Raw genomic sequence first — 15,402 nt, 5'->3', positions numbered from 1 at the left:
TTGAGGAATTTTAGGATATTAATGCATTCAGTCACTTTCATATTGGTATCAAGGCTAAACTCAAACTATTTGTACATTTTCAATGATAGTCAAAATACCAAAGTGATCGGAAATACAAATAGGATTGCGATTTTGATCATACGCAATAGGCTTAGTACCAAGTAGCTCAATATGAATAGGTTTCCAGTATTTCTTGAGTTGTGTGTGTTGCGATGGTACCATTAAAGATTTCAATAAAACCCGGTCGTATCTCATGACTTCGTGAGAGTATTTTGCTAACATGGCGTTTGATTTGGTGTCGAAGGTTTTACCTAAATCGTTGGGATATTTCAATGATTTCCATACATCTTGATATTGTCGCAAATGAACATTTGAGGTCAAGTAACTATTTTCGAGATAGGGCAAATAATTTTCATCGTAGTTCCTTTCACTGTCGAAGTTAAAATCTCCACAAATGATTGCTTGTGAGTATGGTATTTGAAAATTTGAAATGACATCCAACTGTTGAAACCGCAAATCAGCATTCGATAAACTTTCTAAATGAACGGTTGTAACAATCATGTTTTGAAATTGCATTTGAGAGTTTCCAATTTCAACAGATAGTGCTGCTCGATACATGTTCGAAGGTAAGGTATTATAAAACAGTTTACGGATGGGCAATGTTTTTTTCACAGCCATCAAGACTCCATAGGGGTAAACAGAACAAAATGCATCATCTGGTGAATCAGAAAGGTAATAATTGTTTCTGTCATGATTATTCGTATGAATTTGTCATTTGGTGGTAGTATCACCATTCAACAATTTATGGTGTTTTGGTATTTTGGTATTTCAGTAAATGGACACATTAGAGTATTCCAATAATGATTTCGAACTCACCTTATGATGGGATGTTGTGCAATCATTTCCAACGATTGAGTGGTTACTTCTTGGAAACACAAAACATCTGGAATGGGACTTGAGATCGTCTGAAATGATGAAGAACTCGAAAAATTGTGATTATTAACATTGAATGTCCTCTGAAAGATCTCATTCATCAACCCATCCATTCGCTCCTTCATCATGTATGCATCAAACCAAATATTAAAAGTCAAAATTCTCAATTGAGAAGGCATTTCATGAGTGGCCGTTAATTGAGCAATTTCATCTACCGTTTCCAAATTCTTCCATTTGCTTTGCTGATGATCAAAAGAATGAGGAAACAAGATCCATTCCTGACTTGGATAGGCTAGTGTAATGAAGGGATTTGGTTGTTGTTGTTGTTGTTGATTCATCCCACCATAATTAAAATCCCGATCAAAAGATTGCCGTTGTTGTTCCCAATCTTGTTTGGCAATGGACCGTGCATCAAACAAGGTGTTTTGCACGAAGGGATGAGGCCGATTGGGTGTTTGATGGGGTCTCTGAGAGAAGTACATCATTTTCTTTGTTTAAATGATGATCTGAACTTGGAGTGTCCATCTCTTGTTGTTGAGAAGAATTTAGATTCCAATCTATTGACTCACCCATTACCAATCTTGAGCAGATATACCATCATCATCATGATACGTTCATCCCACATATTCATTCCAACACTCAACTAGACGAAAGAGAAAAGGAATGAACCATTAATTTGAAAAATATTTATTACCATAATCCGAACATGAAAAAGGAAGGCATGTTCGGAAGGATCGTTGTTCATGGATGTGTTGGACAGTTCTCATGACAGTCCATTAGAGTCACCAGAAGGCATTCAAATTCACACGTCTATGTGGTACTGTTTCGGCTGTCTAAAGGATCCTTATCATTCCCTATACAGTGACAGGTGCCCGTGCATGCACTTGTCGCCTACCTGGTCTGATACATTGACACCTCAAGTTTGAATTTAGGAAATAAAAGAATTTTTGCTGAAATCATATTGTTGTTGAATAACTTTAATCATTGAGGGTTCAATAAATATTTATATTCATTAATTAATCGAAAAGGAAAGATAATGCTGATTTTTCTCTCTCCACAATTACTCTCATGAGCATTTGGCGATGCAATTGACCAATAAGTCTTCCTTTCCACACAACAAAAACGTCGTTGAGGCCAAGTTGTGAGAAGAGCATGTGTGCGGTTTGAGCTGTTTGATTTTCTGCAAGTGTAATTTCACAATTTTCATATTCTACTGTGAATTTGAAATTCTTGAATTGTTCCTCCTCCTGCTTATCGAGTAATTCAACATCAGAGGATGCTTCTCCACTCACATTGCCTGATTTAATTTCTGAAACCTGACCGGTCGTTGCAGAAACAAAGGTTGTTGCTTGGAATTGAGGTGAAGGAAGTGTAGTCTTATGGATCTTCTCTAACATACGTGCCTTTTTTGTTTGATATTGAGATTCCAATGACTTGGCAGAGACTTGGCCAAGTAATAACATTTCTTTCTTATTGTTAACCACTGGGAATACTTTAGGAAGGGCCTTCTTGTACAAGATCGTTTTGATATCAAAGAGAGATGTGGTCTCTTCAATTAGATCTAAAGAATCAAAGGGTTGAATGAGGTTAGTGACTTTCAAGTCCTCTGAATCTGTACGACTTTCCAATAATGCTGGCCATCCTCTGATTTTGATAATCGAGTCGTACACACTTCTGTATGCATATCTGGAAATAAATACTGCAATGAGAGCTGCCATTAATGATGGCAAATAAGCTGCAATACCAACTATTTCTAAAAATATGAAAACGGTGGAGAAAGCTTGAGTGGAAGATGCAGTACAAGCAACAATTCCAACAGCAGCAAATGCACCTGCATAAATTGGTTGACCTGGCACAAAGCCATCAGGGAAAATGACTGCAACAATCTCTCCAAAAAGTCTTCCACATCCGGCTCCAATAATAACTAATGGAATGTATACTCCTCCAGGAATGGGTAAATTCACGGAAAAGATTGAAATTACAAAACGAATCAGGCAAAAAATGGCCAAGTTTGCAAAGACATCTGTTGGAGAGTTCTTAATCCATTCTCCTGTAATACCATTTTCACTTGTGAGCGGCTTGGATGACAATAATTCTTCAACTACTGCACCTGGTGAAAGTGACATGAATTTTCCAATCATTTGAGGGAACGTCAAAATACTGGTCACAATACAAATAAAAATGGTCCAAAATATTTTGTTTTCAAACATCAACATGATCTTGTACTTGGCCAATCGATCCGACTTGAATACTAGATAGCGCTTTCCAAATTTGTCACGTAGCTGAAGAATCTTTTCATTGAGATAGGTAAAACCAATACCAACAAACGCCATCAATACGCCTAAAATGGCATGTGCAATTAGCTCTGGAATGGTGTACGATGGAAATGGTAATTTAACTGTCCAATTCTGGACAAAATTTAAATTCAAGTTGACCGTGGAATTAAATAATCTAGATGTGAATGCTGCAATAACTGCAACATAAAAAGTTTTTAGATAATTCCTCAAACTATAATAGGTTCCTACTGCTTCTAGAGCAAACAACACACCACCTCCTGGTGTCGAAAAGTTAGCAGCCACTCCTAGAGCACAACCACAAGCAATCATTTGCATTTTGAGTGTCTTTACCTTCTTAATTGGTCTGAAAAAGGGTATGTTTAAAAAATTGTTTGCTAAACAAGCACCAATGTGGATAGTTGGGCCGACCTTTGGTAATGAAATAAGCAATAACAACAAATATCACATTCATGGTTGACACGCGTTCAATAGTCAAAAACCTACCTTTCCAAGAAACATTCCTGATCCGAGTACTGCAGGTAAAGCAATGCACTTGACAAGAAGAGTTCTAAAACTAATAGGATCCTTAAGAGTGGCTCCATTGAGAATGGCCTTCAAGGGAGGAATTCCAGAGCCTTCTGCTGTTGGAGCAATAAATGCTGTCAAGAGAGCTGCACCATAAACAAACGCCAAATTGTAAATTACCCACAAAAATAGTCGGAGTCCATAATACTGAACGGGATCGAAAGCATTGATCATTGTCAATCTTCCTTGAAACATGTACTTGATAATTAAATCATGTGTATATGCAATAACTCCTCCAGTGAATCCAATGAGCGTCAGAAATGTCCAAATAAATTTTTGTTTTTGTAATGCCTTGAATCCCTTTCTGAAGTTGAGAGCTTCCTTGTATTTAGCATCGTTGACAGTTTTCACTGTTGACAGAATATCCTTCATGTAAACTTCAGTTTGACTTGTTTGGTTTGTATGGTGGGTCAATTCATTGCTCGAATGTGAATCTTGTTCCATTTCCTCCGCACCAAGCAAGGGAGCTGTTACATTATTTTCATTCTTGTTTGGTTTTTCCAATTTCATTTCCGATCTCTCCTCTTCTATGAGTTCAATTTCCGGCATATTCACTACCGTTTCATTTTCAGCGTTGTTCTTGGTTTTGATACCTGCAACCAATGTTGAAGGTGATGATGATGATTCATATCTAGGGTGTGGTTGTTGATCAACATTATGATTGCTTGCTGTTGTATTTGAGGATGGTAAAATATTTGGTAGAGTCTCTGATTCCGACAAGGAAGGAGAGGAAGGTGAAGTGATGATGAGGCTATTCACCGACGGAGCGTTTGGTATCGGTTTTGTTGTGGATGAGGCAAACCCAAGTGTCGGAGAGAGGTGTGTCATTTTTCTTTTTTACCATTCTGACGCATCTTGAATTTGTTAAAAATGTTGATTTGAATAAAGTCGAACAACTTGACCAAAATGGAATTTGGATCATTTGGGCAAACGTTTATAACAATTTGACGGAGGGTATTGTCACATATTCGCAAGAGAACACTTGTCCATTTACACACATATCGCTGACTGTTCTGTGTGGGCCTCAACGATGTCATCGTACATTAATTTATTGAATGGATCGCTTGATTCTGTTTTGGAGAGCCTTCTTCTCCATTTCTTCAATTTCTTCTTGTTGTACAAGTTGGTCGTGTTGTATCAGATCTAAGTATCGAAAACCTCGAAAGAGAAATGGATTGGCATTGGTTTTTTCATAATCGCTAAGAGTTTTCATCAAGTCATGATTCAGTTTTTTCAATCGGCTACCAAGATCCATGTACTCTTTGGTGGAAAGGATCCCATCTGTTTGGTGCCACAAATGGTCCATTCTTGCTTTCATTCTTTCTCTCTCGTTGATGAGCTTGAACAGGTGACCATGTTGTTGGAAATAGCTTGCCAGCTTGTTGTATTCATTAAGAAAAGCACTCAACATGCTTGAAATATACTCGTCGGTTAAAATCCATCGACTGTTGTCTGACTTCTTACCAGCGAGGCTGATGGGCCTCAACACGTGCTCATCTAAAAAGCGTTCTCTCTCATTGTATGAAATGAACAAATTGTTCCACATGTCATAGGTATGAATGACAACATTTTTCAAACGCTCACATGAAGGTGTTCCTTTCATCTTGGAGGAGAAGTAAATATCCAACAATTCTTTTTGCTTGAAAAATTTTTCTTCCTTTTCTTTCTCGCTTGCATGCCATGCAGTGACTCGTTCCTTCAATGACAATTGGGGAGTGGAGGGTTGTGATTTTCGTGTACCATCTTTCCGTAACGTGTTGTTTCCTGAATGATTGGAGGAGTTCTTTTTCTTTTTTGGAACATGTTCTTCTCCCTTCCTTAAATGAAAATTCTGAAGAATGGTTGTGTATTGGTAAATTCCTTTCACTTCTTTAAATTCCTTCTGCTTATTCGATGGTTGTTGAGAGGGTGATATTTTCTGTTCATGTGATTGTGGTGATTTCTCTTGAGAGCAATTAGTACTTTCTTCATTCCTGGTGTTGGTGGTGATTTTACAAGATTCGATTGGGAAAGTGTTTTGGGGTAGAGTATTAAGATCCTGAGCTCGTATTCGGGGACCAATTGGTTTGGTTATGGACTGATCCACATTAAGGGTGTTCGTAGAAGTTTTACAAGTATTGACATCGTGTAATTGGTTGTTTCTGGGAAAACTGTGTTGATCAATGTCTTGGAGAGATTGAGAGGGTGAAGAGGATTTTGGGTACACACACTGTTGTCTATTTGAGTGGCTATCATGTTCCTTCCCTGAGTCTTGATCATAGTCAGCCTCATGATAGTTCTGAATGGGGATTAAAGGAGTTTCGTGTAAATATTGGATATCATGTCGTGTAAAGTCATGAGGAGGTGTCTGGTCTTGACTTTGTGTTTCACCCTCTGAGGTCAATAATTTGAACTGCTGTTCCAGAGCTTCCAGTTTGCTCTTCAACTCCATCTTTTCAAATCGTTCTCGCTCAAGCTCTTGTTCATTCCTCAAGAATTGCTCTCGTATTGCATGCAATTCATTTTGGTATTCCTTCTTCATTTGTTCAAGACGTTTCTCAACCTCTTTACGAATTTCTTCCTTGACAATTTCCAGCTTTTGATTAATGATTTGAATATCAATAGTTGGATGCATTTTGAGTCGTTTAGGATCATTCGCTTGTGGTGTTTGTAAGACCATTAAGGAACTACTGCTCGTAGTAGTAGAAGGAGGAACTCGGGGAGAGAGTCCTCCACCTCCTGCTATCAAAGAAGAAATCGGAGAAGGCGTTAAAAGGTATGTGTGGTGGTGTTTCCCTAAATGAAGCAGTGAGTTTGATACTTCCGACGATGATGAAGGGGATGATGATGGATTTTCATCCCTTAATGGTGTATCCTGTATGTCTTGCTCGTCGTCGTCCTCATTGTGGTTGGGTCTATTCAGAGTCGGAGGAGTATTGTTCTTAATTAATTGCTTATTAAAATTATTTGTGTAAAGGTTCATGTGCTTTCCATTCCGTGAATTGCGATTCATGGTAGGGCCAGAATCCTTGCCAGGCGTCATCATATCCTCACTTGTCGTCATCATCGGAGAAGATGACTCTCCAAACATGAGCTCCTGAAACATTTTTTTCATGGTTAGTAAAACGTAACGTTCAGAATTTTGAATGGCGCGTTGAATGCTATCCCTTCTGAAATGTCCTTACATTGTTCGATGAAAAGTGTTTGAAAGCTCGTGTGTGCACACGTGTTCGTCCGTTGAGATATTTTTTTGACAACAAGCGTGATTGAGCAGCCTTTTTTAAACATGCACCATTCTCATTTCCAATCTCACACAATTCTCCATCATCTCTCTGAATTATACCTTTTTATCCATTGGTCAGGTCCAAATTGCATGACTACTAGTTCTTCTTTCTTGGAAACAGGATTCACTTAGCCTAAAGGAGCGCATTCCACCCCTCTGATTCCATCCCTTCTGATTTTTTTCACCTCTTCCATTCATAAATCGTCACTTCCATCACCAATCAGGATTCGATCACCATCCATCGTCCAAGTCTCCGCCCATACTGTGTTCTTGGCATCCTCACCATCATGATCACTAAAAAAATTTCTTTTCTCTCTCTTTGTGTGCGGTGCGTGCTTGTGTTTGAGAGCAACACCACATATTGAACAACATCATCAGTTTTCAACATTCCCATCATCACCACCGCCGCGATATATTCTTCATTACGTACCATTTCCAGAATTGAAAAAGTAGTGGCTGTTGATTTTTTTCAATATCATCAGAGAGAACCATTATAGACACATCATCATCCTCATACTATTTATTTCTCATTATTGACATTTCACTCTCTCTCGGACTCTCTGATTTGTTTGTGTGTGAATCATCAGAGTGATCATTTCTTCTTCCATTACTACCATCCTTATATAATTTATAGAAACAACACAAATCGACTCGAATGTCTTCTTTTCTTTCTAGACTTGGTTCAAGCGGAAGTCTTGGACCAAAGGACGAGAAGAAAATTCTTGATGAGAATGAACAGCCATTGAAAAGATACAAATGTTTAGCTTCCTTCAACAAGGACGGAAATGAAGCAGAGTTGCGAACCTTCTATCAAAAGAACTACTCGATTGTTTATAACATCTTTTTGGATGCTCTGAACAATATGAATTCAGAGGCTAAAAAGAAAGGTATGTTGATATGAATTATGATGTAGATGACACCTCTAACGAACCGTCGTCTTCACATTGTCATTGTAATCATTTGATTATTGAACTTTCTGTAACTTGGATAATTACACATGGTGGCTCGTCATCATCAAACTCACACAACTTTATACGACCTTTTCACATTATCTTTTTTGTGTCATGCGTTGACACTCACGATTTGCTTTTTTGACATGGTCTATACAGCTAAAACAATTCCTACTAGTGATGTTTTAGGTCTGACTGACATTTTACTCAATCTTTTCTTACACTCTTCCAATATCATCCAAAAGAAATGGCAACAACGTTCAATTATTCACACACTTGAACTTTTATTGGATGAACAGAATGCTTTTCAAATTCGTATGAAAGGTTTTGAATTGATAGTAAGATTTGTGGATATTATGCAGGAAAATGTTGACAATCAAGTGTTAGATATGATCATGAATACAGTCAAATTCAAGTTGTTGGCTGAGGACGTGCGTGATGTCAAATTACCATCATTTACACAACGTACACTGAATCAAGATGAAAAGTTGGCAGTTGCACCATCCACAGGTGACTTGACAGTCGAGGAAAATTATCAACTCTTCCAATTCTTCTTTACATTTATCAAAGAGTCTGACCACTTTGATTTTTGGTGGAAATTCTTTAAATCACGTCTTGCTCCAATCTTTTATCCCAACGAATGCAAGAGTCTAGATCTTCTCAACAAGATGGACGACATGGGTTTCACTGAAAAAGCACCAACGAGACTCCATTTACTCATTTTAAATGTTATTCTGTCCGCTCTTGAAAGTCCCAAAAACTCTGTCATTCTCTACCAAAGTGATAAGGATATTTATTTGTTATTAATGATTTTCAGACAAAGTTTTCTACTTCCACCACAACATTTCGAAGAATTGGCCAAGATGATGAAAACATATCGTTCATGGATTTGCAGAGATTATTTCCTTTACAATTGGCCTGAAATCATGGAGAGAAACAGAAATCTGTATTTCCGCATCTTTATTGACAATTTAAGTCAAGTATTTTTCATGAAGGGTGAAGAGCAATATATGGATTTGCACATTAACATGTGTTACGAGACGCTCGAAATGTTCATGTTCTTTACACAAATTTCAGACAAGGTTGACTTTGAGACATGGAGTGATTTATTGTCAGCTCACAGACGTATCTGTAATGCAATCGTTGAAAGAAAAAACAAGTCCAGCGAGTCGTCTTATGATGCCACATTCTTTGAGATTTTGGAAAAGACTTGCTTTAGAAATTTATTCATCATATGGATCAAGTCCCATCCAAGCGACCAATATCCAAAGTTGTGGGAAGAATTTTATGAATTGATGCAAACACATGCCAATCTTGCTTCTCCTTTCAGCTTGTGGCGTGGAACAGTTCTCAATTTGGCTCGTATTATTTGTGAGACCGTGTTTGAAATGCCTACAGAAAGAATGAGACTTGGATTTATTGAATACGTGACAGACATGTACACTGTGACCATTGCAAAGAAGAAACCAAAACTCGAAAAGAAGGTTCATGTCTTCCAAGGAATGGATACCTACATGAGCAAAAACTTACCCATCGAAACAGTGCTGCATCTCTTCCACAAGTTCTTGAACATGTTTGGTAACGAAAATTCACAACTTGCATCTGGTGCTCTGCATTCCAAGAAGATGGCAGTTTTGAAAGAAGTTTTAGATCTTTTCCTCGATATTGAAATTACTGAAGTTAAAGCTGTTCGAGGTGCAACCAATCAATCTCCATTTTTACACTCTCCTGAAGGAAACAAATTGTTTGCCATCTTGTTAGAATGGATTGTCGAGGCCTGTGATCGAACAGAGGATCAATTTGAACCTGGACGTGTCATTGCATACACCATGATGTGTCAAATTTTGACCACCCAATTCAGTCAACCTTTAGAAAAGAAATATCTTGCTAACTGCTATAGAAGTCTCTTCAAAGGTCTTGTTCCAGAATATGGAGCTTCTGATCGAACTATTGAGGCCATCATTAAGCATGGATGGAGCTTGTTCTGTATGGGCCATATGGGTGTTAACATTTTATTGCCCTACTTTGTACAAGCATGCCACAAAGTTCTCAAAGAATCAAGTGCCACCATTGGACCAGAGACAAAGGAACTTCGAATTGCTTCTGTGCAAGGTTTGACCTCTGTTATTCCAATTTGTTACTTTTATGGAGATCGTCACCTTCCTCATGTTGAGACCATCTTGAAAATGAAACAAACAAATGTTGCTGAACATGTTAGCGCTGAAGCTGTAAACACCTTCTCAAAGCTGAGAGCTAAAATCTGTCAAACATTGTTAGGATGCGCCACAGATGATCGATTCGTTGAAGTACAAATTAAGTGTATTTGGGGTCTCTACTCAATTATTCATCACGAATTGCAAATTGAAGGAACAACAGGACGTTCGAGCTCTATCAAATTCATTGTTGAAATGTTCATCAAATTCTTTGTTGACAAGAATGCAGATGTTGCCTGTGCTGCTCACGATGCTGTAGTAACTTTGGCACATTTGGGTCTCTTCACTAGATTGGGAATTCCAACCATTAGAACTTTCCTTCTCACTATTTGTACCGCCCTCTCGTCACAATTGAAGGATTCTGATGCTGCTCTTGCTCAATGGCCTATTTTCAAACATTTGTTCTATTCCATTGTTGAAATTTTGCAATACATTCCAATGAAGGTTTTAGAAAGCAAGGAAATTGCTTCCATGCTTTTCAGTGCCATCAATAGAGGTTTATCTGTAGTTTCATTGAGTGTCTTATTGACACCTCAAAAGGACACTTCTACTGAAGCATCCACCGAAGAAGGAGGTGATAAAGCAGCTAAAATGTATTCTTTCGAGAGCTATACTTTGAGCCGAGAAGAAAGTGCTCTTGAAATTGCCACTGCTGCTGAGAGCTTGCTTTGTTATGCATTGAATGTGTACTCCCAATTCCCATCACCCATCGGTGCAGCCCGTATGAGTACTGAAGTTTCTGAATTCGATGTTCTTCAAGAAGAGAATGGTCTCTATGTCACTTCACCTAAAGTGCATCACTTTGTTTTCAACAATTATACCTTGTTGACCATTATGGAGAATCCAAACAAAACAGAATCATGTATTGTAATTTTAAGAGATATGACAGGTAAATACTGTTGGGAATTCAAACAAGTCTACTCCACAGAGACTTCAACATTCAAGAAGAAATCAAACTTCACCATTACTGAAGAACTCGATGAACTACTCGACGATGAATCTAAATCCAATTCAAAGAATGCACCAACACAATCCTCCAAGCATACCGATAGCCCAGGATCGCCTGAAGAAGAACGATCATCCATCTATGTCTCTTCCATTGTAAATCGTAGTGGAGCTGACGAAGAGTTATTCGATGCCGATGATGCTCGTGGCGAACCATTTGTAAGACAAGACATGGGAACTATTGACATCTCTGCAGAAATTGGTGGATTAGGTATTGATAGTGAATATGAAACACCAGCTGATTTGTCTGTTCCTGTCACCTCTCAACAAGAATCCAAAGAAGATGAAGAAGAGGAAAAGGAAAACAATGACGATGATGAATCCTCTCAATCCAAGGTCGAAGAACCAGAATCAAAAGAAGGTCAAAATGAAGAAGGAGCAGAAGAATTGGACTATCCTCACTATGATATTGAAATTGATACGGACAAGACAGATATGCTTGAAGTATTGCAACACTATGTTGCTCAAGTTTTCCCAGAATGTGCAGAGTATGCTAAACCAACCATCACGACACTCGATGATTTGCACCTTGTTACAGAAGATGTTGAAAAACTTGCTTCAAGCTATCACAAGGGTATTTCTGTACTTTCTTCACAAGTTCCTAAACAAGGTTTCACACCATCTCACGCTCCAAAGAAGCCAGACTATGAAAATGATAATGTTTCAAAGGCTGTTTATAAGGCATTTAGATCATTATTGAACAATCTTGGTTTCTTGTCCTCCACAAGTAGAGCTTCATTCAGTTTAATCAATGCCAACGGTAGATTCTATCGTTCACTCAAACAACTCGACAAGTTGACCGAAAGAGAAACTATTAAGGTCGGTCTCCTCTATGTTGCCAACCAACAAGAATCACAAAAGGATATTCTAAAGAATGATGAACAATCAGGATCCAAGATTTATAAGGAATTTGTTCAATCATTGGGTTGGGATGTTGACTTGCGAACACATGGCGGTTTTATGGGAGGTTTGGATGAAAATTTGACGACTGGTACCACAGCTCCATACTATTCCAATGCAACCACTGAAGTTGTGTTCCATGACGTCACTCGAATGCCAACCAAGGTAAATGATTCACAACAAATTCAAAAGAAGCGTCACGTTGGTAACGATTTTGTTCATATTGTTTGGAGTGAACACGATCGAGATTACAAACCATGGACGATCACTTCACAATTCAACTTTGTTCACATTTGTATTTATCCTTATCAAAGACACAAGGAGACATTCTTGTTCCGAGTTCGAATTTTCAGCAAACCTGAAGTTCCACTCTTTGGTCCTCTTCTCGATGGTATGATTGTGGATAAGAAGAATTTGGGTCCTCTTGTGAGAATGACTGCCATTAATGCGAATAAGGCAGTTCGATACAAGCAAAAGCAATACAAGAAACCATTCCCAACTCGAAGAAATCATATCAATGAAATTATTCAGAGACATAAGGCACAATCGACTTCCAATATTGATTTCATCAAGACCTTCTTCTTGGATCAAGATTATGTGAATGTTGAATTTAATCCAAAGAAACCACTTGCTCCACTTCCTGTGAGTACAAGTCCAACGACTAGTGATGTTGTGACATCAACCCATGGTGGTGCAACTAATGAACAAGTAAAGATGAGACCAACGAGAACGAGTGTCAAGAAGGATCAACCACCTCAAGGCACTCCAAACAAGCAAGAGTCAACGAATACTACTACAACTGCCACTAGTATGACTACTGCAACTGCTACTAGTACTCCACAGCAACATGAAGTCATTGAGGAAACTGTGGAAGTGATTGAAGGAGAAGAAGACGTTGAATATGTTGAAGAGGTTGTTTATGTGGATGAATTTGGAAGGCCTGTTGAAATTGGTGACGGTGAAGATGTGGAATATGTGGAAGTTGAAGAAGAGGAATATCAATAGACCATCGTCTATATCGTAAGATTTTCAAATTGTGTTCATCTTTTCCATCAACACTTGAGGGTGTGTAAATTATGATTCCATCACGCGTGAACAGTGAATAAAAATCTTAAATTATTTATCGATACCAAAGGTGAATGAAGGTGTGGAAGGCCTTTTCAAATCAATCGTAGTTGAATTGAATTGCTAACTATGAGCAACACTTAAAAACAAAGTGCGATTGAATATATATTTGTTGGAAGACAACTGGCTTGATGAGAGAGCATTCGACAAGGATTTTATTTCTACAATTTCACCACCAATAACAATCATTAAACTCACTCTATTCCACCTTCATATCCACCACCTGTTCCATACCCATGGCAGAAATAGTCATTATTCTCACCTCCTGATCCTCTCCAAATGCACTCTTAATTCGATTCAACAATTCAGAGTTTTGCACTTGAATGTCACATCTCTCATCACCAGTATCGGTCAATACAGTCAAATAACCATCCTCACTCACATCCATCAATGGGTATTCCTTTTTAGCAACATAGGGCGCGTCAATATTGGCACTGGTTGGAGCAACGACTTCATATTTCTTTCCAGTAAACAAGTCAATGCCAACGAGATGCATTTTGGCACTTCCGTGCTTACCAGGCTTACTGGTACTGAAATCGTCAATTTTACAAGCTCTTCCTTGAATGACTACATAACCTCCTTTTTTTAATGTTCCAACCTGAACAGGATGAGTGTGTGACATGCGAGACAATGAATTTCTCAATAACTGCTGATGATTTTTTTTTCTGAATATTTCAAGAGAAGGATCAACAAGGTTGTTATGTTGGAAAACAGTTCATAGAGAGTGCATTTCTAGAGAGAGAGAGAGAATGATGGCCGTGAAGAGTGGTGGTAGTTTAGATTTGCACTATTCATGATACGTATTTTTGAAAATGCAGTTCTGCTGAACATCTACTTTGTGAAACTTGATTTGTCAACACGGTTCATTTAATGATGATGAGGTGAGTTTGATTGTGAGTGGTAAATTGGTCCTCGACGTGGTGTGCAAACAATTTGATCAAAATTTGATTTCCACCAATCTGTACAGACTTTGCCAGATCTGGCACCACACACAGTCCTTTCCAATCTTCACTGTCAAATCATAATATTATTTCAAAAGTTTTTCCTTCAAGCTCAATAACTGTTCATTGGTTGGATCTGTCTTTAATCCTTCCTCCAATACTTGTATGGCTTGTGTTCGTTTCTTCAACTCTGCCAAACAGGCTGCTTTTCGATAATAGGCCTTCGTGAATGATGCATCCAATTCGAGAGCCAAATCACAATTCTTGATACTCTCTTCGTATTGTTTCAAACAAAAATAACATTGAGCCAAATTGGAATACAAGATGTGACGAATGGAAGTGGAATCTTGTTGATTGAATGCTCTCTCATTGAAGGAAATGGCTTTTTTGAAATCTTTTTGCTTAAAAGCATCATTTCCCTTATTTTTCAAAGTTTCAGCAGAATATGGTTTTGTTTTCACATCCTCTTCAGAAGATTCTAGAGTTTGTTCTTTCATTCGTTGTTGATGTGCCTTACAAATTGGTTTATGAGAAGGACAATCTTTTCTCTGACATTCCACACTGCAGTATTTTACAAGTCCACATGCAGAACAACGTTTCAAACTTTCTCCATTGTCATTACTTTCTCGTCCACAACAATTGCATTTTGGAAGATCATCCACATTATTCACCAATTTCAAATGAGTTTTGAGAGAGGTATATTTGGTGTTGATGAGTTCAATGGCTTGACTTTTGAATGCTTCAGCTCCCAAAATGTCATAAAAGAGTGACATGAGTACGTTTTGTGAAAGCAAGTTGTGAAAGGTCATGGCCGAATATTGTTTCCATCCTTTAAGCTCACGTGATATAAATTTCAATACTAAATCAATATCAATTTGGTCTCTGGCATAATCTTCACGTAGAGCCATCATGAGGAATCTACTAATTGCTCCTTTAAGGTCTCTCACTAAATATTGTGGTTTGTTTTTTAAGACTTGCATCACAGTTGCAAGTAATTTCTTGTCCATAATGAGAAATCGTCTCAAATTGGGAGAGAGCATCATACCTGTAAGACAGAACCATGATCGAGCCCAATACATGGCTTCTTCATTTGTTAATTGTTTGGTTTCATTGTATTTCTTTGAAATGACTTGATACCATGTCAAGCAAAGATCCTCAAGAGTTTTTCCACTACTAGAAGTTCTATTCTTTTCTTCAGCAATGTATTCTCTT

At 38.1% G+C, this 15,402-nt stretch overlaps 6 protein-coding genes across 6 annotated transcripts; 1 reads left to right on the top strand and 5 right to left on the bottom strand.

Annotated features, from left to right (window-relative positions):
- Window positions 1-60: 60 nt before the first annotated feature.
- Window positions 61-1,418, bottom strand: FDP41_000938 (uncharacterized protein; the record flags this gene model as incomplete). Its single annotated transcript, XM_044713331.1, has 2 exons — window positions 61-745; window positions 877-1,418. The coding sequence occupies 2 exons, from the start codon at window positions 1,416-1,418 to the stop codon at window positions 61-63; spliced, it is 1,227 nt and encodes a 408-aa protein (XP_044564498.1).
- A 531-nt stretch (window positions 1,419-1,949) lies between these two features.
- On the bottom strand, window positions 1,950-4,622 carry FDP41_000937 (uncharacterized protein; the record flags this gene model as incomplete). The annotated part of the gene is made up of 2 exons (XM_044713320.1): window positions 1,950-3,638; window positions 3,714-4,622. 2 exons carry the CDS (start codon window positions 4,620-4,622, stop codon window positions 1,950-1,952), a joined length of 2,598 nt encoding a protein of 865 aa, XP_044564497.1.
- A 220-nt stretch (window positions 4,623-4,842) lies between these two features.
- FDP41_000936 (uncharacterized protein) lies at window positions 4,843-6,879 on the bottom strand (the record flags this gene model as incomplete). The annotated part of the gene is made up of 1 exon (XM_044713309.1): window positions 4,843-6,879. One exon carries the CDS (start codon window positions 6,877-6,879, stop codon window positions 4,843-4,845), a length of 2,037 nt encoding a protein of 678 aa, XP_044564496.1.
- An 832-nt stretch (window positions 6,880-7,711) lies between these two features.
- On the top strand, window positions 7,712-13,129 carry FDP41_000935 (uncharacterized protein; the record flags this gene model as incomplete). The annotated part of the gene is made up of 2 exons (XM_044713298.1): window positions 7,712-7,943; window positions 8,166-13,129. 2 exons carry the CDS (start codon window positions 7,712-7,714, stop codon window positions 13,127-13,129), a joined length of 5,196 nt encoding a protein of 1,731 aa, XP_044564495.1.
- A 319-nt stretch (window positions 13,130-13,448) lies between these two features.
- Window positions 13,449-13,871, bottom strand: FDP41_000934 (uncharacterized protein; the record flags this gene model as incomplete). Its single annotated transcript, XM_044713287.1, has 1 exon — window positions 13,449-13,871. One exon carries the CDS (start codon window positions 13,869-13,871, stop codon window positions 13,449-13,451), a length of 423 nt encoding a protein of 140 aa, XP_044564494.1.
- Window positions 13,872-14,276: 405 nt separating this feature from the next.
- FDP41_000933 (uncharacterized protein) lies at window positions 14,277-15,269 on the bottom strand (the record flags this gene model as incomplete). The annotated part of the gene is made up of 1 exon (XM_044713277.1): window positions 14,277-15,269. One exon carries the CDS (start codon window positions 15,267-15,269, stop codon window positions 14,277-14,279), a length of 993 nt encoding a protein of 330 aa, XP_044564493.1.
- Between the last annotated feature and the right edge of the window lie 133 nt (window positions 15,270-15,402).

This window comes from Naegleria fowleri, assembly GCF_008403515.1.
Source record: "Naegleria fowleri strain ATCC 30894 chromosome Unknown tig22, whole genome shotgun sequence".
NCBI lineage: Eukaryota > Heterolobosea > Eutetramitea > Acrasida > Naegleriidae > Naegleria > Naegleria fowleri.
The sequence above is the reverse complement of the archived record's forward strand: the minus strand, read 5'-3'. Positions and strand labels throughout refer to the sequence as shown.